This window comes from Gavia stellata, chromosome 4 (genome assembly GCF_030936135.1).
Source record: "Gavia stellata isolate bGavSte3 chromosome 4, bGavSte3.hap2, whole genome shotgun sequence".
In the NCBI taxonomy this organism is placed as follows: Eukaryota; Metazoa; Chordata; class Aves; order Gaviiformes; family Gaviidae; genus Gavia; species Gavia stellata.
This window is the reverse complement of record NC_082597.1, coordinates 2,420,995-2,441,029: the sequence shown is the minus strand read 5'-3', so window position 1 is coordinate 2,441,029 and position 20,035 is coordinate 2,420,995. Positions and strand designations below refer to the sequence as shown.

The 20,035-nt window shown below is 50.3% G+C and overlaps 1 protein-coding gene across 1 annotated transcript; it reads right to left on the bottom strand.

Moving 5' to 3' along the window:
• Window positions 1-2,893: 2,893 nt before the first annotated feature.
• On the bottom strand, window positions 2,894-17,507 carry SLC35B4 (solute carrier family 35 member B4). The gene is made up of 10 exons (XM_059816993.1): window positions 17,431-17,507; window positions 12,459-12,572; window positions 10,688-10,790; window positions 9,257-9,306; window positions 7,989-8,070; window positions 6,536-6,596; window positions 5,616-5,725; window positions 5,312-5,387; window positions 4,144-4,219; window positions 2,894-3,214 (listed from the first exon to the last, which is right to left on the bottom strand). Exons 1-10 carry the CDS (start codon window positions 17,505-17,507, stop codon window positions 2,968-2,970), a joined length of 996 nt encoding a protein of 331 aa, XP_059672976.1. The 3' UTR covers window positions 2,894-2,967.
• Between the last annotated feature and the right edge of the window lie 2,528 nt (window positions 17,508-20,035).

Here is a 20,035-nt window from a genome sequence, read left to right as displayed (position 1 = left end):
GGGGGGAACCCTAGATTCAAATACTAGTTTTGGCTAACGGGGCCCTTCTGCATGGACCTTCCCTCCATCTCACAGCTGGGCAAGCTCACCTCCTACAGCAGGAAGGGAATCGCTGCCACTTCTGCAACGCTGTAACAATTATAAATATTCAGAAACACACGGATCACACTGTAAAGTTAAAAAAATACCTCTGACAACAACAAATAATAACCCACCGTTGACACCTGGTTCAAGTGAAGACCAAGTACAGCACATGGTTAAAAAAAAAAGAGAAACCCAACCATCCCCAAACCTACCAGCATCACACAGAAATTGGAGACAACATGCAATTACCTCGACACAAAGAGCAATCTGGCGAGTAGTCTATGTACAGTATGTTACACTCACTCAGGCACCTGCTCAGCTATTGCTTCGCTAAATCCCCAGCCCAGGCTACAGCATGCACCGCCACGGCCACGTAACAGGAGCTACAGCTCCTGCTGCCCAACCGTGAGTGTGGCTTCTGTCTTCAGCCTGGCGTTACCCCGGTGTTTTAAGCTTTGACAAACCCCACCAGTTACTCGGTGTCCCTGATGCTTTCGCGCTGAATTTGCGTCGCCTTCCCCTGCCTCCCTGTCTCAGCTGAAGCTCCGTGTAAATAGCTTTGAAGATCAAGATGAGGGATAAAGGTTTTGCCTCTCTCTGGGTCCCTCCTGGAGCCTGCGCAAACAGCTGGAAGTGAGAGCCGACCTGCACTAGGTGCTGGGGCAGCTGTTGGGAAACGGTGTCCCCATCCACAAAATCCTTGGAAACATCCCGTGTCTGACACTCAAAATACAAGAGGTTTTTTCAAGCTCAGGAAAAATCAAATCCAGAAGGGGAAACCCTTCAGCATCGTAGGAAGGAGTGAGCTGCAGGTCCTGTCAGCATCATACTGGCTCTGCTTGGGGTGGAGTTAACTTCTTCCATAGTGGCCTGCATGGTGCTGAGCTTTGGATTTGTGGCTACAACAGTGTCGATAACACACCCATGTTTCAGCGCTTGCACAGCATCATGGCTTTCCCTTTTTCCCTCACTTTGCCACCCACCAGTGCTTAGGCCATGGGTGGGCAAGAACCTGGGAAGGGGCACAGCCAGGACAACTGATGCAGGTAAAAATCAGCAATAAAATCAGAGGGGAGGGGTTTTTTGAGAAGGTGGCCGTTGCTCGGGGCTGACTGGGCATAGGTCTAACGGCGGGAGGAGGTGAGTGGTTGCCTTTGCATCACTTGGGGTTCCGCCCCCCCCTTCCTCTTTTGCTTATTAAACCGTCTTTATCTCTACTCACAAATTTTCTTGGATTTGCTCTTCCTATCCCCCCCATCCAGCCCCACTGTGGGGGACAGTGAGCGAGCAGCCACGTGGTGTTTTGCTGCCAGCCAGGGTTACCCCACCACAAGCACAGGTTTAATGCTGGAGGGGTTGTAACCACCGAGGCTGGAAGCCACAGGGACACTGAGTGGAGGAGTAACGGAGTATAGTCCTTGCTTGGCCAAGCTTGATGTGAGTCAGGTTGACATTGCTGGATGCTCTAATTACTACAGCAGAGCAGGGACAGTATCATGATGATGAGAACAAGGTGCTCTGGGAAAATTGAGCCAGCACAGAACAGTGCTGCCGGCTGCTCCAAGACCAAGACAAGGCTGCGCGCTAACCCTTGCTCTGCCCAATGCTGAGCAGCTCCTAGAAGAGCTGCGGCTGCTGCTCCTCACCTTGCTGGGAGACAGGCGTTGCCTGCATGCATGAGGACACACACCCAAAGCTCTTGAAGGCCACTCCCGCCCCAGGTGAGAGGTGACACTAAGGGACACCGGTCCTGAGCGAGGTGGATGCTGCTATGAAGCACAGAAATGCCACGAGCGAAGCTGATGCCCAAGGGGTGGGAGAAGAAGAGAGGAGAACTGGGTGAAGGGACAGTAAAACCAGCCCCCCCCCAGCAGCAGAAATAAGCTCAGCTGTACTGGCCCTTCTTAAGTTTCTTGGCATCATTTGAACCCTGAGGTTGAGCTGGACCCGGGGGGGGACCACAAGTGCACTGGGGGCTCAGCACAGTTCGTTGCAGCTGACTGCTGGTAACAAAGCCCACTGAACACGCTTGTAATGAAGGAAAATGTAGGAAGCGACTGAAAAGTGACCTGCACTGAGGACCTAACCAAAGCAAGAGGAAGCCATGACACCCTCCAGCTGGTGAAGTATCAGGGCAACACCTGAGAAGGACTCGGTGAAGCCTCGACAGCACTTCACCATCTCCCTGAGAAGGCTGCGAAGGTGACACAGTGGCACTTTCTGTCTCCTTAGCATCACCCCTTTTTGGTTTCCTCAGGCTCCCAGCTGGGCCCTGCTTCTAGTGATGGGGGCTTGGTGGCTTGGGAAGCAGCTCCCTGAGCCGTTCCCCAGCGGAGGATCCAGCAGGTGTATCCGACACACTCCCAGCACGGGTGGTAGGATCAGGCAACAAGGACTCAGGTTAACAGCCAGGCCTGGCATTTCCCATGTAACTAACAACCTGCTGCACAAACAGCCCTTTCCCCAGGGCTCAGCCATCCGCTATGGCCACCCCGGACATTAAAGGACAGCACCAAACAAGCTCAGGGTCCAGGTCATCAAAGCCGGGAGGAGTGGCCAACAGCACCACAACAAGGCTGGGCTCCTAACAGAGAACTGGGTCAGCTTTTACATTACTTAAAAAGGGTTATTAAAATGAAAAAAGCGGGGGGCAGGTTGGAAGCAAAAGGGGTTGCATAAAAAAAAATGCAACCTTGCAAAAATAACCGTATCATCTCTCCATGATCCATTTTAGGTAGGTTCCCAGCGGAGGCTCCACGTTTCCCAGGAGCTTGGCACAGCCAACACCTCCCCCGTGTTATAAAAACAACCCCCCTCTGGGGGATTCCCTGCTGCTCTGCTCTATAAAACAATAAAAAGGTCCCTGCAGAGAGTCCCCAGCTGTTAATCCTCCTTCGGCCTCTTCCTCCAGCGGGCCAGGAAGGACCCGAGGCTGTTCCACACCTCCGTGTACATGAGAGTCCCCACGAAGACGAAGGCGGTGCCCAGCCAGTGCCAGGCCGTGAAGGGGTTGCGGAAGTAGAGGATGGAGAAGATGAGGCTGACGAACTTGCGCAGCGTCACCACCAGCGTGACGGTGAGGGAGGTGCACTCCGTGGTGAGGATGAAGACGCCTCGGATGCAGACGTATCTGGGTGGCCGGAGGCAAGGGGACATCAGTGCTGAAGAGTGAGGGTCACCTGGGCAGGCCTTCGGGAATGAAAAGGACTGGGCAATGGATAGCCCCAGTCTGGTTACAGAGGGAATAAAATTCCCTTCTCCTCAGATCAGCATTTCTACAGCTATGAATAGCTTCACTACAAACCCCAGGGACACCCCAAATCTCCCATGCTCCCCCCGACCCTGCTCCGGGACAGCAAAACTACCCCAGCAGAAGCAGCCGGGGCTGATGTATTGTCAAAAGGTTAATGGCGCGCAGGGTTTGCGGTCCATGCCGTGGAGCCAAGGGAAGCTAAGATCAGACTTCTCAGTTTATACCCAGCAGAAATCCCCTTTCCCCCTGAGGGGGCATGAGAACGGCAGATTAAAGAAGGGGGGTTCATGGAGGAGCATGAGCAGCAACAGAGCACAGTGCTCTCTCAAAAGTGAGAGGAAAATGCTAAGAGGGCCTTGGACTGAAAGGTCCCTTTTTTGAGGGCATCTCAGCTTCATCAGACTTTCAGAGCTGTCCTCACTGCCTGGAAGAATCCACAGACTGATACGGCACACAAACGGCTCCTGATCTGTCCCTTCTACCTAGAGATGGCTAGCAGAACCACCAGGAGTTTATACCAGCCGGCCTGTCCCTGGGGAGGTGGTGGCAGATTTCAGCCACCCTGGAAATAACATAAACCCCAGGTTAGATTCCACTCTATATGCTCCAAGAGGCGGTGGCCAGGTGGTTCAGCCACCTTGGAAAAAGTCATAAGCCCACGGTTAAATTTCACTCTGTATTTTCCAAGAGTTACATAAAAATCAGCTCCCAAATGCAGGGAGGACTTGGCACCCTCACCCCATTCCTCCTCTCCCACCCCGATGTCATTTCTGCGGCATGTCTCAAGCTGAACTTTGAAAGGATACTGAGTGATGACGTTCATGAGGAGGTAGAACCACATGATTGGCAGGGTCAGCCCGATCACTGGGACCTGGAACGGCTCTGCGGGGAGAAAGGATGGAGCAAGGTCACTGCCCTACTACTGCTTAAAGATGCAAGGAGAGTTGTCTCTCTCCTGTCCAGGATTGACCATGATCCAGGACATGCTGCAGCTTCAGGAGGCCATTGCTGCATTAGGCAGAATGAGGTGTGGGCGCATTTTGATTTTGCTCCAGATATCTTATTCTTACTGTGATAAATGACATATACAAGAGAGTTTGCAGACATTTATGCTTGGACTTCTGTGGGGAAGAAAGGAAGATGGAGGAAGAAGTAGGCTACAGAAAAAAGACATTAAAAGAAAAGATCTGTCTTGCTTTCTTGTGTAAGGGCTGTTAAAACTGGATGAATCAACTGCGTGGCTCTGAGAGGCTGACAGCGCTAGCACGGGAAAGCCTGCATAGCACCGGCAAAACAAAAGCCAACAGGTCCGTGTTTACACCTGTGGTTGAGGATTTGGTCCTGGTACTCCCATTTCTGAACTACCACATCCCTTTCCCCAGGGGTCACCTATCTCCTGCTTTTCTTGAGAGGGTGCAGCATGCTAGAAATATTTTGCAATGATATTAATGAACAGATTAAAGTGATCTATGCATGCAAACATTCCCTGTACACAGAGGGAATTCCAGAACCAGCAAACCTACTCAGGAAAGATCCCTCCAGTTTCACAAAATTGAGATCAGAATATAGGAAGCTTGCTGGCACTGAAAAGCTTCGTGAATTTTACTATTAAACTTAAGCAGATGTACAGCTCAAGGTGGACAGATGAGCAATCTGGCTGGGCCCAACAGGCATACGGGTGTGTATTAGTGCAAAGGTTGGGTTTTAACCACAGCGATCCACACAGTAACTCATGGCTCAGCTTTGTGAGCTGCTGTAGCAGCTGACCGGTCAGCTGCCCATGGCCAGGCTCTCAGCAGTCAGCAATCACTACTTGTCCAAGCATGCTGGCATCTGGCCTACCATGAGGAAGAGGTTGGACAATGTCCCCAAGACAGCGTGGGGTTTTTTTTCCTGCTGGACTGAAAGCTTCCTACAGCATTTTCCAGAGGACAGAAAGGTATGAGAGCAAGGATCCCTCTGTGCAACACTCACCGGACTGGCTGAAGAGTACTGCATGGTGGTAGATGTTTGGGGCGAGGAGGAGAAAGCCAGGGAGTGGTAATGCATGCTGGAGAGAAAAGTAAAGACATGATGTTAACAGATTATGTGAACCCACCCCACTTCTCATCCTGGGAAACCAGCCTCAGACATCTGGACGAGAGCACACTCTTCACTGCTCCAGCCTTGCGGCGTGTGATCCTTTGGATTTGTGCTGAGTACAGGGTGGGAGGGGAAGGGACTCTCTTAACAGCTCTATCTGCCCAGTAAAAGCAACAGAAAAGACATGGTGACTTACATTGTAAAAAAGGGCCTCTTTGGAGTGCTTCCCAAACTGCTTGTACAGCATCTCCTGGAAAATCCCCATCCTGGCAGACATGAGGAGGGCGAAGGTGAGTGCGGCGATACCTGGAACAGAAGCACAGCCTTGCAACAGTGCTCAGGGATGGCATAGCTCAAGTCAAACAAACAGCTTAACAACTCCTTTGATTTGGCTTTCAGTGAAAAAAGCCGAAGTATCCAGAGTTGATAAGATGGACAGAAAACTGATAATGGTCTTGAGGACACGAGTATCTTATTACAAAGGCTGAGATGCCAAGAGACTTCTGAAAAGATCACCTCTTTAAAAAAAGAGACTCAGCCCTGGCAAGCAGAGTTGGTGGGATACCAGGGATACAGTTGTTTGCCACTATTGACAATACACCAATCCCCAGTTTCCCTGAAAAGCTACCAATAAATCTAGGTTGGAGGTATAAAAATAGACTCAAGCGCCAGACTGTAGAGTCTCCTCCATGAAATACTGTGCTGAATGAACACTTGAACCAGCTACAGCCCCTCTCCCTCTCTGTAGCATAGCTCACAGCATCAGATATATCAGGTAGGGCTCCTGTTGCAGAGAGAAATCAAGAGGGTGTCAGTAAACATGCATGACTGTAGTCTCATTCTGTCACTAAGCCACTACCTTGCAGAAATCCCTTAGGTGCCATATTTAACTTGTTGGCCGAATTAAGCGTATCTCCTTGCACAAAGCTGCTAATGCATGCCACAAAACCCCGTTCTTTGCAAATCAACATCCACCAGATGCTCAGCAAAACTTAACCTCAGTGTGGGGACTCCCACCACTGTCTGCTTTGCAAAATCCACATGGCCAAGGACATCAGAGAGCCGAGTCTCGCCAGCATCCCAGCAAGGTCGGCTGGAGATGTGGTACTCACATACCTAGCAGCCACCACAAGAAAACCTGGAGTCCGTCCTCTTCATTTAAGCCGGAGTCAGATGCCTGGTGGAGGGAGACACAACACAGTCACCACAAGCTACCATGTCCCTGCAGCTCATTCGGACCTGCCTGTACCTCACTCTTGGTTTGTGTGTTGTGTTCCAAGCAAGCCCATAAAGCAAAGACCATCCAAGGTCTCACATTCTCCAGAGTTGCTTCCCTGGCTGAACAGAGGTGGTAGCAACTACAGCACGCTTTGCTTTCCACTCTGCTTCAGGGAATGCACCAGATTCCAGCCAAAGTGTAAATGTCTAATCAAGAAAGTAGCTTTTCTGAAAGAAATGCCCTGGCTTGGCCAGAGACCGAACTCTTCAACCACAAAAATAATCAGTGCCACTTAGAAAGCTTCCACAGCCAGCCATTGGCAGGCTCCTCTGTCCCCATCTCAGAGGTGGGTGTGCAGGAAAAAACAAGGGCTCTGGCCAAGCCCCAGTCAGGTCCTAAAACCAGGGCTCTGGCTTGCGGTCAAGACATTGAAGAAACCAGGCTTGTAGATGCTGTTAGCCGAGGCTAAAACTCTAGGTAGCATGACTTGGCTCGAGTTCTTTCACTGTGGTTTAGGCCAAATTAGATTACTCACCTTTGCCACAACTGTCCGTACTATACCAAAACCCCATGCCTGCTGAGAGTTAATCTAGATTAATACAGAGCAACGCCACAGAGCACAAACCTTCCTCAGACATCCTAAGAGTATAAATAGCTATTAAATGATGGGGAACTTGAAGGTTTGACAGCCCTGTTTCTTTCCAATCTCTCAGAGCTGGATTAAGTGCAACCAATTTTCACTTGACCACCACTTTATGCCATTTTTCTGTCTTCAGCTGACAAGATCAGGCTGTGGGTGCTGACCCAGGAAAAGCCCAACGTGGTGTTACACATGGATTTTCTTCACTCCCTCCTGTTCTCCAAATACATGCACTTTATTTCAAGGGTCACAGAAAGTCATGTCAGATGACAACAGGTCTGGAAAAAACTGACCTGAAAGCCGACTATCTCTTCTGGGATAAAAAGAGCAAAGATTTAAGATAGTTGATTTTTGTTTAAGATTCACCTGCTCCTAACTGCAACACGTTGCAGTAAGGGCAAGAGAAAACAGCTTCTAGCTGTGGCAAAAAACATAATGGTATATTCTCAGCAAACAGCAACCTGAACAACACAGGATAAAAGGCATCTGTAATTAAGTTAAATCACATGCATGTGTGTGCCTCCCTTCCCTCCAAACCACAGGAAAATGAGACCAGGAACAAGAGCTTTTGGGGAGCAGATCTAGAGCTAGGAAACACCTTATCTCTCCATTAATAGTCAGGCAAAAGGAATTGCTGATGAAGGTGCTGACAGCAGCTCCTCTATCAATAAGGTTCACAGCTAAGACCTCAGGCCCTTTCCAATCCTTACCACTTGCTTTGCAGACATGAAAGTGCAGGTAAAGATCCCCAGGGACACCAGGGCTATGGACGTGTATTTAGATACGCTGTATCTGCACAGGGGAGAAGACAGATGTCAGTGATCCAGCCCAGCCTCACATTGTTCATCTACTGCTCCCTTGCATTGCATTTTGCTACCTTACACCGGTATGAACTTGGGGTAATGGGCACATACCCATTACTTAACATTGGACATTGCTGGGAGGGATGGTCAACTTACTCCAACTGCAACAAAAAGGAAGCATTTGGACCAAGACCTCCTTGCCTGCGGCAAAGGGTCCCTCTCAGATCAAAGCCAGCGCGAATCTCTGCATAGTGATGAAGTGGCAGGGGATGTGCCCACATTGGTCCCACAGCCAGACCCAAAGCAGCTGGGAGGACCCTCCTGTACTGATGTCTTTCCCACTGTGGTGGGTTGACCCCAGCCAGCAGCCAAGAACCCACACAGCCACTCGCTCATTCCCCCAACCTCGTGGGATGGGGGAGAGAACTAGAAGAGCAAGAACGAGAAAACTTGTGGGTTGAGCTAAAGAGTTTAATGAGGGGGGGTGGACACCGGACAAAAACAATGCAAAAGCAATCCCTCACCACCTCCCCTAAGCATGGCCATCTTGGAAGCCAACTCCCCACAACACCCTTCTTCCTCTACCCTGGTTTCTATTGCAGTGCACGACATTATATGGCACAGAATATCCCTTTGACCATTTTGGGTCAGTTGTCCCAGCTGTATCCCCTCTCAACTTCTTGTGCACCCCCAGTCTACTTGCTGAGGGGCAGAGTGGGAAAAACAGAGAGCCTTGACACTGTGTAAGCGCTGTTCAGCGATAGCCAAAACATCGGTGTGCTATCAACACTGTTTTAGCCACAAATCACAACACCATATGGGCTGCTATGAAGAAACTTAACTCCATCCCAGCCAGACCCAGTACAGCCATCCATCAGGAGCAGTACTGGCCTCACAGAAGTAAGAGGAAAGAAAAGAGCTAACACAGAAGGCTGCAGTCATGTGTAAAATCTCTCTTTTCAGTTCATGCTTGCCTTAAATGAAGGAGTGAGGGGTGGTGGAAATACAGAAGAGAGAACTATTCCAGCCTCTAGTCCAGGCACACCTCTGTCCCAGTTTCCCCATCAGTAAAACAAGACTATTTAACAGGAAAGGGGAGGGCACTAAAAACCAGTCAGGATTAAGTCAATGGCAGAACATTGCCTGATGATATAAGAAAGAAGTTTGTAATTTACCTTTTCTTCAGAATGATGATACCTAGAGCCATGCTTGCTATGAGAGAACCCTGGGAAAGAAGAGAGAGAGGAGAAAAACAAAACAGAAGGTCAGCATGACAAACTTCCCCGGACTGGGATGCCTGCCCCAGAGAAACACTGCAAACTCAATACAACTAATGCCAAAACACCAACTAAAATGCCAGAACAGGATCAGAAAGACTGACAGGGTGGGGATGAGAGGAAATGGCCTCAGGTTGCACCAGGGGAGGTTTAGACTCGATATTAGGAAAAATCTATTCACTGAAAGGGTTGTCAAGCATTGGAACAGGCTGCTCAGGGAGGTGGATGAATCACCATCCCTGGAGGTATTTAAAAGACGTGTGGATGTGGAGCTTAGGGACATGGTTTAGTGGTGGACTTGGCAGTGTTAGGTTTGCGGTTGGACTCGATGATCTTAAAGGTCTTTTCCAACCTAAATGATTCTATGAGTCTATGAGTCTCACTTCAGCTAGGAGGAGGGGAGGAGTTGAGCTGGGTGGCTTGGGAACAAGGATGCTGGGGCAAACAGGCTACTAGGATCTTCTGGCCAGTGGGCCTCCCCCTTTTTTGGCCCACTCGTGACACTCAGTGTGTACTACAGACCAGAATGTGGCCAAATCACTGTGCTTTTAATTGGGAACAGGAGTATGGCTCCATAGATTGACTGCAGGGCTGCAATACAAGAACCATCCCTCATGGTTAATGCGGGACAGGTCTCCTAGAGTGTTGTCTGTTTTTCTTCTTTTTAACCTCTCCTGACTTCAGGTATCTCAACCCCACGATGTGTTGCGGGAGAACAGCGCCTGCCAGGCAGATCTGCCCAGCAGATTTTATTATTCCCTACAGCTGGGGCTCTATTTTCTTTGGTTTTAACAGATGTTTTAGCCTGACAGTTAAGTGAAGATGCATTTTAATAGCATTTTCCAAAGCAAAGACCTATGCAGTAACAGTGCAGGTGGAACTAGGCCAAATCCATGCTCTCTGACCTGCGGTGTTTAATGAAGACACCTACACTAGGACGTGAACCACTTGGTGTAGCTGTGAGGTGGAAGGGAAAGCTGGGTCCCTTTTCAGTCCATCCAGAGCTGACAGCCAGAGTCTGGGCTTGGTTTTGTCATTGTTACTTCCCCATCACCTTTGGAAATATGAAGCCTGTTTGAGCCTCGGTTTCCTCGTCTGTCCATTAAGTTGAAATTTAATGATCAACACTGTGAAAGTGAGAACTGGAGCTGAGACTTCAGAGCAAGGTTGCTCTCCCCACAAGTTAGCTGGAGTTTAGTGTTTGCACAGGGTTTTGGTGCCCTCAGGAAAAGAGAAGGTGGCAGAACACATGCACCAGGGACAGTGCTTGCAGAGATGATGGGAAGAGATGTCACATGAGAAGGAAAAGGATGGTATGACAGTACTCACTGATCTGAAGATCATGTGCAGCGGCATGGCGATATTTAAGTTCAGGGCATAGTTATTCACCACACTGACAGTGAAGAACATGGCCACCATGATGAAATAATACCTGAAACACAAACACAAAAAACTCAGCTCATAGCTATGCGTGTGCTTCCCTGGGATGCTGGGAGACACCTTGGGAACAGATTATGGGTTGCAAGGAAAGGTCTGGAGCTGAGCAGGGGCCCACCTAGCTCTTGGGTCTGTGACAAGCACTAACAAGGAGATCAATCCACTTTGTAGCAGGGAAGTCCTTAGAAGTGGAAGCAGGCTGACCTGCACTGGCTCAGCTTGTGCTAATCCCAGAAGCAAAGGGGAGCTGAGGATAGACCAGCTGGGATCTTTTAGCATGGACTTCCTCCAGACCCCTCTTTCCTAAGGACAGTGGCATAAGACAAGAGTTGACTCGAGGATTCAATTTCTGCCAGCGGGCATCACTACCCTGAGTGGATGGAGTAACTATTCAAATCCAGCCTGAACACCTCCATGGTTCTACCCCTAAGCCAGAGAGCCTCCACAAATTGAAGTTCCTTGCTGTGACGCAGCCATGAATGACACTAAACTTGTCCTTAACTTTCTGTCATGAGGATCTCTGTCCCGAGCACTCAGCACAGCACTCTGTTTTGCCACGGGCTAGACAGTCTGCTAAGGAACCCCACAAAACCTCCTCACTTCACTTCAGCCACTGAGTGCCAGGGAGGAGAGCATGAACACGCCAGGCCATTGCCAGGACAAGATCAGCCCTGATGGAGAAATGCAAAAGTGAACTTAGCCAGGTTTCCAGTAAACCTCTCCCTCCCACGCCCATTGCACCAAGCCCCAGAGAGATAGCAAGCTCCTCAAACACAGCAAACTCTTAACTGTGCAAAATACTGCCCTGTTCCTTGGACAGTGTCGTGGTTTAAGCCCAGCTGGCAACTAAGCACCACACAGCCGCTCACTCACTCCCCCCAGGTGGGGTGGGGGAGAGAACCAGAAGAGTAAAAGTGAGAAAACTCGTGGGCTGAGATAAAAACAGTTTAATAGGTAGAGCAAAAAAAAAAACACCGCGCGGAGAAGCAAAGCGAAAGAAGGAATTAATTCACCACTTCCCGTCGGCAGGCAGGTGTTCAGCTATCTGCAGGGAAGCAGGGCTCTATCACGCGTAGTGGTTGCTCGGGAAGACAAACGCCATTACTCCGAATGTCCCCACCTTCCTTCTTCCTCCCCCAGCTTTATATACTGAGCATGATGTCATATGGTATGGAATATCCCTTTGGTCAGTTGGGGTCAGCTGTCCCGGCTGTGTTCCCTCCCAACTTCCCGTGCACCCCCAGCCCACTCACTGGTGGGGTGGGGTGAGGAGCAGAAAAGGCCTTGGTGCTGTGTGAGCCCTGCTCAGCAGTAACTAAAACATTCCTGCTTTATCAACATTGTTTCCAGCCCAAATCCAAAACACAGCCCCATACAATCCAAAACACAGCCCCATACTAGCTGCTATGAAGAAAGTTAACCCCATCCCAGCCAAAACCAGCACAGACAGGAAAGTATGTGATGGCAATTTCCTATTAAGAATTCTCAATAAATGAGGAGTTCATATTTTATCAGGCATGACAGGTTCTCAATGAGGCTTCACAAATGCTGCAGAGATGGGATTTAGACAGGATAAACGGATAAGCCATTTTATTAAACACTTCTTGAGATAACAGATAGTCAGTCAATTTGTGCCTAGCAAAAGTGTTCAGATCAACTGTACCTTATTGGTATGGCTGGCTTCTTCCTCCCAAAGTTGGCTTCGAAGATAAAGCCTTCCACCGCAATAAACAGGAACTGGGAGAATGTCACTATGTTCCCACATCCTGGAAACTGCCTGCAGGCATGGAGAAGAAAGACAAGCATAAGAGCAATGCCATGGAGAACAAATGCTGCATTGGGCTCCAATAAAAAGAGGCTAACAGCTCATAATCCCAGAGCGAGTATTAACCTGGAGTGGCTTAACTGCTTTATCTGTCCAGGTTCTCATGTTGCCTTTGTTAAACACTTCCCTGCAGGTATTTGTTCACCTGTACTTGTAGACACATGTGTAACAGTCCCTTCCTCAAACATTTCCAAAGGGGAAGTGAGCAGCCACCCCCATCATGTGGTGAATTGGGTCAGGAAGAGGAAATTGGTCACATCTCACAGGTCTGTATAACATCCCGCTGGGGTATAGGATCTGAATGAGCAACATCAAGCACTGACATAACCATATTGAAGCTGAATCTCCCTCTTTCTCATGGGGAAGTGGTTTTTACACGGCTCTCTCCCTGCGTACAAGCTGCTGTGTTTGTTAGAGGTCGGCTGAAACGATGAGTCCACCCAGGAGGAAGGCAGCAGGATTTCCGATAGCCCTTATTTCCACTGCATGAGGGAAGGCCCAAGTTCAGGTCCATGTCTGCAGAGCAAGGCATAGCGTCCATGGTTCTGCTTCTACCTCATCCCCAGAACACGTGAACATGAGCTCAGACCTGCTTTCAATATACCTGGCAAGCTTTAGCTCTCTGCCCTCCTGTGTTTGCTGGATACCAAAGGTTGGTTGTACATTCAAGAAGGAACCTACAACAGCTCATCATGGGAGCCCAAAAAGGTCGTGGCATTAAATGCCACATGATAGTCAGGCAAGCCAGAGAGCTTGCTAATGTGACACATGCTTTGCACTGAAGTTTTCAAACTCCACAAGGTATCGAAAGCCACAAAACAGTGTCTGACCTCGAAAGAGACCCTCTTAGCTGAGCATCTTTGTTCTCCCAGAGAGACCCAAGCACTGCAGTTACCACTACCTTCGCATCGGAAATGACACCACCTTTGAGCAAATCAACCTTGCATATTTATTCTGAGGGAAGAGGAATTACACGGAAGGGCAAGACAGCCTGTAACAGTCCGACATTAAACAAACACTGCCTGCATGTTGCTCACCCATTCCTAGCAGACATGCCTGCTGCAGGCTCTGCCTCCTTCCTAAGAAGCTTACAGAGAGCAAGAGAGGATTTCCTGGGAGGCACACAGTCAGCTGTGGGCTCAGAGGAGGCTATGACATGTCAGATAATCAGAAAGCTTGCTGTTATTTGCAGCGGGAGACAGAGGAATTTGAGCAAATACTTCCCCTTTCTCTGGTGCAAGACAGAAACCAAAGCCAAAGGACTTGATGGAGAAGCTGCATGCCGTTGAGTCCCAATCCCCACCCTGCTGCAGAAGCATGCAGCTTACTCATGCAACACGCCATCACAAGCAGTTAGAGGCTGGGTCTAGACACAGTTTTGCAGAATGCAAGCTGAGAGATGTACTGGAGAACAGGAATAACCGAGCTGTCTCCTGGATAGCTGAGATGAAGGTCTGGTCTCCTCCAAAATCTCTGTCACCCCCCCCAGACATCTCAGAAAGAGAAGCAGTGCTCTGGTTAATGCAGGGCGGCACGTGGCTGCCACCAAACTGCACCTGGAAAGGCCAGCTTCTCTCTGCATTTTCCATGGGACAGGCACTAGCCTGAGCCCCTCCCCTCTACCCACCCACCGATTTTCACATTTTTCAGAACTTAATTGTCCATGAGACTTCAATCCCTGCTGTGCAATGAGGTTAAAAGGTTCAAAAGTTACTCGGAGGAAGAGAAGAGACACTGAACTGGAGACAGAGGCCAGGCTCCAGGATTGTAAACCTTATCTCTATAGGAGAAGAGAAAGCAAGTGTAAACTTGAAATAAACCAAGACTGTTTCCATGCACTAGACTTTGTTTCCTCCCAATTAACAGATCCTCGCATTCAGTCACTTGCTGTACATATGACATCACATTATCAGTAAAGTGTTGACACAGGGTTATTTGTTGACTAATAATAAAAAGACAAACAAAGAAAATCCCAGGCTGTATCTGCCCATGTCTTTGACTCACAATCCTAACACACTGATAGACCTACAAGAGGTGGCAAGAAGTCTGGATATATCAACCAAAGATCTGCTTTAGCTGTAGCCAACTGACAGAGAGTCCTCCAGAAGCAACAGAAACACTATGATGCAATTGTCACCCTGCCATGGAATTCCCCGGGGCTGTTAGCATCTCGCAGCCCTAGCAGATGGTGGGATGAAACAGTTGGAGTGGGACTCTCAGTCATGTCAACAGAGCACAAACAGACTAGTCCACTTTCTGCACATCAGTTTGGGGCACATTGACGCAGACTACTCTCATTCAGACAGAGTTCAACACAACCAAATCACTCCTCCAAGGAAGATTTCTGTCCATCACTTAGGAAGTCTCCCTGTTTCATAGAGAATTCCTTCAACGGCCCCTGCAGATGAACACACACCCACATTTGCACCATAAAGGGAAGAAACCCCCGTTGAGATCTACCACGCAGAGTCTCAACTGTTTTTACAGAGAAGGCACCTCACAAAGACACAGCTTCAGAAAGCCAAGAGCAGATCCTGGGCTTTCTAACCAGGCCTGGACGTACATGCCACACAGAGCTTTGATATTATGGCTCAAAGACAGACCCTGGGGGACAAGTAGTAAAGGACACTAACACAACAGGTTGGGTTGCTCCAGACAGGGGACATGGGATGAACTGGATGGCGTTCCTTGCCCTGTCCAGGCCTCCTTCTGTTATTCAGACAGAGGCTTGTTTAACTTGCTCTTGAAAGGCTCCAACGAGGAGTTTCCCTGCTCTCTCTCTTACGAACCCACTTCACTACACTGAGAGGGAGCAAACCTGGGTTTTTGGCCTGCTTTACATCCCTTTCACAGCAATTTAAGGCCCTTATTTCTTGTTCTCCACCAGAGCCCAGCAGAAAAATTTATCTCCTCTTCTCTGCAACCATTCTCCACATGTTTAAAGTCTTTTGTCTGTCCTCAGGCATCTCTAGACTAAACAGTTCTCATTCCTTTACTCTTTCCTCATAAATCCTGAGCAAATTTCTTCCAATCACCTTTGTTATTCCCCACCAGAGTGTCAGTCTGGTCACTGCCTTTTCCTGTGACTCTGCCCCAGGACTTCGCTTATTATGGGAAGATTCATCTTCACGAGGGACTTTTTCCCCTCTAGACAACACCAAGACCCAAATAAATAACCAGTGTTACCCCAATTTAGGGACCAAAGGTGAACAGGGCAAGAGAGGGGCACAGGAACTAAGCTGTCTGTCGGGAACAGGGTAATTTCTAAAGCAGATGAGAGGCAATGCTTAAGAGAAGCTTGTGTGTAAAAAGCAGCTTTTCTTAGATATCTGCAGTTGGACTTCTAGGATTTGCTGCTCAAAATCCCTTCTGGGCTTTAGACACCTAATGCAGCCTTTGAGTAGGGCCAAATGGCTCGCGTTTGTTTTAAGGTCTGGCTGGAGGACACACAAGCCTAGTGTGTCTTGCACTCCTCCCTCACTGATGTTGCAGCACAAGCCAGGCAGGAAAGGCAGAGGTTAGAGCAATCCCCAAGAGGAAAGACAACTCGCCGTGCAAGGTTTCTTCCTCCAGGAACTGCTTCTTGATTTATCGAGCAATTGCTGAGTGATTGTGCAACCTTGTGTTAAGGTACCTGCGACCTGGCCTCCCACTTCCACTGCTGGCTCACAGAGTCAGGCTCTCTTTTGCACTCCCTTTTTCTCTTAACAATCTGGGATGATGATGGGCAGGGAGAAAGTAAGGGCAGTTTTAACTACTAGTTTCAAAGTGAACGTAGAACTGAATGGTCAGGGGATGCAGCTCCACACTGACTTACTATGATTGTAGGCACAGAACCAGCTCAATCATTACTTTTTTCCAGTCAGGTCTAGCACTTTTGCCTTCACAGCTTGCTGACCAGCCCTGAAAACAAATCCAGCATACCATCACCTTTTCCAAGCCATGCCAACCTTCCTCCATCAGGGTGAGGATGGTGAGACAGCGCTCGGACGTACCCCAAATGTCAGCCCTCCTCTCTCTGCAACCTGGCAATTCGCCTTCGCTCCGAGTGCCACAAAGGACTCCTCGCCCTCATCACGTTGGCTTTGCAGCCGCGTGACACTGCCGAAGATCACATTTCCAGATGGACAACGTTCCCTCGGCCCTGCCTGCCATCCCAGGGGACCCGTAGCCAGCACCTGCGTGTCTCCTCCTTGGGATTTCAGCTGTTAATTGTACGAGGTGCTGGGATCAGAGAGCAGGGGTGGCGGGGATCCTTTAGGGCCAGACTGATGCAGTGGTCCCTGCGTCAGAAGAGGCCGGAGATCCCCAGGGCCTGGGCAGGATACCGAAGCGGCCCATGATAGGACCAGACTGGGCCCAAGCCGAGGGGGACTGCCCCAAAAAACCCCACAAAACCCATCAGATGGTGACACAAGGCCAAGGCCCGGCGATCCCCACCCAAGCTCCTCTTGGCACCCTGATGAGGAGCCCCGGGGCCTGGGGCTGCCCCCCAAGCTGTGAGGGGGGCCGGCCACCCCACCGGGGCCGCAGACCCCCTCAGGGCCAGGCCCAGGATAGGTGCCAGCCCCGGGTGTCCCCCCGGCAGCCCCACCACCACCCCCCCAAATCCTCTCACCCCCACCCCATCTCCTGGGGACCCCCTGGGCACCGCTGCCCCTTCCTCCCCTCACAAGTCCTGAAGCCGGTGGGGGAGACCCTGCGGCCCCCAGCCCCGGGGAGCCTCACCCGACCCCCGATCCCATCCCTGCCCCTCACCCCTGCCCCTAACTCCCCCTTCTGCCCCCAAAGCCTCTCCCCGGCCCCGCACCTGGCCAGCAGCTCCAGGAACACCACGTTGCTGCAGCAGCCGCCGAACACCAGCCCCACCGCCACGGCCGAGTGCATGGTGTCGCCCCAAGCAGCGAGGCGGCGTCCCGGGCCGCCACCGCATCCCGCTCCCGGGCCGCGGCCCCGCTCCCGGCCTCGGCCCCGCCGCCCCCGCTTCCTCCCGGGCGCCGGTAGTTCGCTTCCCGCCCGCCGCCCGTTCACCGACACCGCCGAGGCTCCGCCGCCGGAACTACAACTCCCAGCGGCCCCCGCGACGGCTCGACACCTCCTCCCTCAGGCCGTGCCGCCCCGCGGGGCATGATGGGGGTTGTAGTTCCACGGTGGGGGCGGGCGGTAATGGCGGCGCGGGGCCCGGCGCTGCGGTGGCGTGAGGAGAAGGCGCGGGGGGCGGCTCAAACGCTGCTTTCTTGCAGAGGAACAGCGCTCGTCGCCGTTTTGGGTTTAGATAATGAAATTATCGCTTCGATATGAAATCGAGCTTGCCTGAGGCTTGTGGGGGAGCCTCCTGGGAGGCCCTCCCATGCTCTTGGGGCCACAGGCAAGTCCCGCTACGGCCTGTGTCCATGTCACCGTGGTTGGTGTCGGAAACGCTGGATACTGAGGCAGCAAAACCGGGTCTGAAAAGCAATTTTGTGCTTGGAAGGAGATGAGGGCTACAAGGAGAGTCTGGGAAGGGGAAAAGGGAGGAAAAGGCACACAAATGGTGGCGTTGGGGTGGCTTGGGGACCGTGTGGGTCCGACAGCACCAGCAGCTGCCCGCGGCTTCACAGGGGGAGAGGGAGGAAAAAATAACCCGTTCAGAGGGTTGGATGAGGCGTTTCTGGCCACAACCCTGCACACATCAAGGTGGGAGAGAAGGGCACTACGGTGCTGGAGACGGAGGGTTTGGTGAGACCATTATCGGTGTGGGGACAAACTGCACCCAGAGGTGCTGCGCCTACCCCGACTGCGATGATGTGTTCATTAATTTGCCGGCATGACTGGGTACTTTGGCTTCTCTTGTCAGGATGAAGACAGTGTCATGTCAGTCATGGTAAAAACGTGAATTAAAACAGCACAACCACTCCAAGGATCCAGCCCCGAGATACCGACTCTCCAGTCTGGCGTGGACTTTCCGTAGGGGTTAATATAGTGTCTATGGCACCTTCAGTTTTATTTTGTCCCTGTTAGATTGTGTTGTTCCCCTGTTACTCCTTATCCCTGTGTCCTAGAGTGTGTTTTTGCATTCTTGCGGTTGGAGGAATTCATGTTTGCTGCTGTTAACGTAGCTGCATATCAGTCAGGGGTGAAGCGTCTTCTTTTCTAGTGGAGAGCCCTGCTAAGCGTCTGTCAAAGCCCTCTGTGATCAATAGAAGCCATATTGATCGAAAACTGGGATTTTCATGCTGTAGATACTTCATTTTGTTTTTAATAAAATCTTTATATGAATCGGACCCAAATCTTTTTTTTTTTCTTTGAATACCACACGTGTGAAATCCCGTGAACACATTGCGAAGAGCTATGGTCAGTCCAAAAGTGAAGCACTTTATGATTTCCATCTCTTCAGGGAATGTGACAGCCTTGGCAGCTTCTCTGCTGCTAAAAGCTACTAATGACAGGCGCGAAACTGCCAGCATTGCCCATTTCTCTTGCTCATTGCGAGAGCTTCTAGGCACTTTTACTCCAAGCTGGAGATCCCAGGGCTTCCAGATTCCTTACCGGAGGAAACCCAGGGTGGTTGGAGCGTGTGTCCTCAGGGCTTATGTGAGTTACGGCTGAAAACCTGGGAACTATAGCAATGACACCCAGGAATCCTTAGGTATCTTGTGGGCTTTGCCTGCAGATAGAAACCCTGCGGTTTCTTGATAAAAGCATCGCAGACCCAAGGGATCTGGAGCCTTCCTTGTGAGGTTTCCAGGACTTTTGGCTTGGGACGTACCCTCTAGGAGGATGGTCAGCCAGAAAATACCACTTTGGGTGTCCACGCATCTGGGAGACCCCCTGGAAACCCCAGGAATGTTGCTGAGCTCTTGCTCTGTAGTTGGCAGAAGTTCATTTTTCCCCCGTTTCACAAAAGATTTCAGTGTTTTCTGACCTCGCTCTAGGTAGAAACACTTCAACTGACTTCCTTGGTCTTCCCATCAAGTCCTTTTCAATGGTTTATGTATTATTAAAAAGCACCATGGCTCATTAGCAACAAACAAAGACGATTGCTCAGGCTTGCTGGCACTTTGTAACGTCTCCAGGGTTTCCTGCTTCCACAGCCTCAGCTGCTGCACAGGTCAGAATGATCGATTTTTTCTGTTCCCTTCTCTAATAAGCTTTTCCTACCTTGGGTGCTCACTTCTTCGCCTTTCATTCGCTTTCTTTGTGCTTCAAAGTGTGGGGGGGGCGAGGTTGTTTTTCTGCCACAATAAATGTGCCGCACCTTGGTTCCTAAATGCATTAAGCCACAGAACAAATTGCTTCTTTTGAACTGCTCCAGTGTAACAGTAAAACCAAAATGTCAGCTCATAAAGCATTTTGAGCTGTTCATTGTAGCCTGGCACCTCTGGGAGGGCAGCCTTGTCTGGGTTAGTGAGTACTTAACATCCTTTCTAATGTTA

Coding starts and splice junctions, on each gene's coding strand:
- SLC35B4 (XM_059816993.1), bottom strand. CDS start 17,507: ATGCACTCGGCCGTGGCGGTGGGGCTGGTGTTCGGCGGCTGCTGCAGC. Junction 12,573..17,430: donor TTCCTGGAGCTGCTGGCCAG/GTGCGGGGCCGG, acceptor CCATGCCTGCAG/GCAGTTTCCAGGATGTGGGA. Junction 5,388..5,615: donor AAGAGGCCCTTTTTTACAAT/GTAAGTCACCAT, acceptor TTTTCTCTCCAG/CATGCATTACCACTCCCTGG.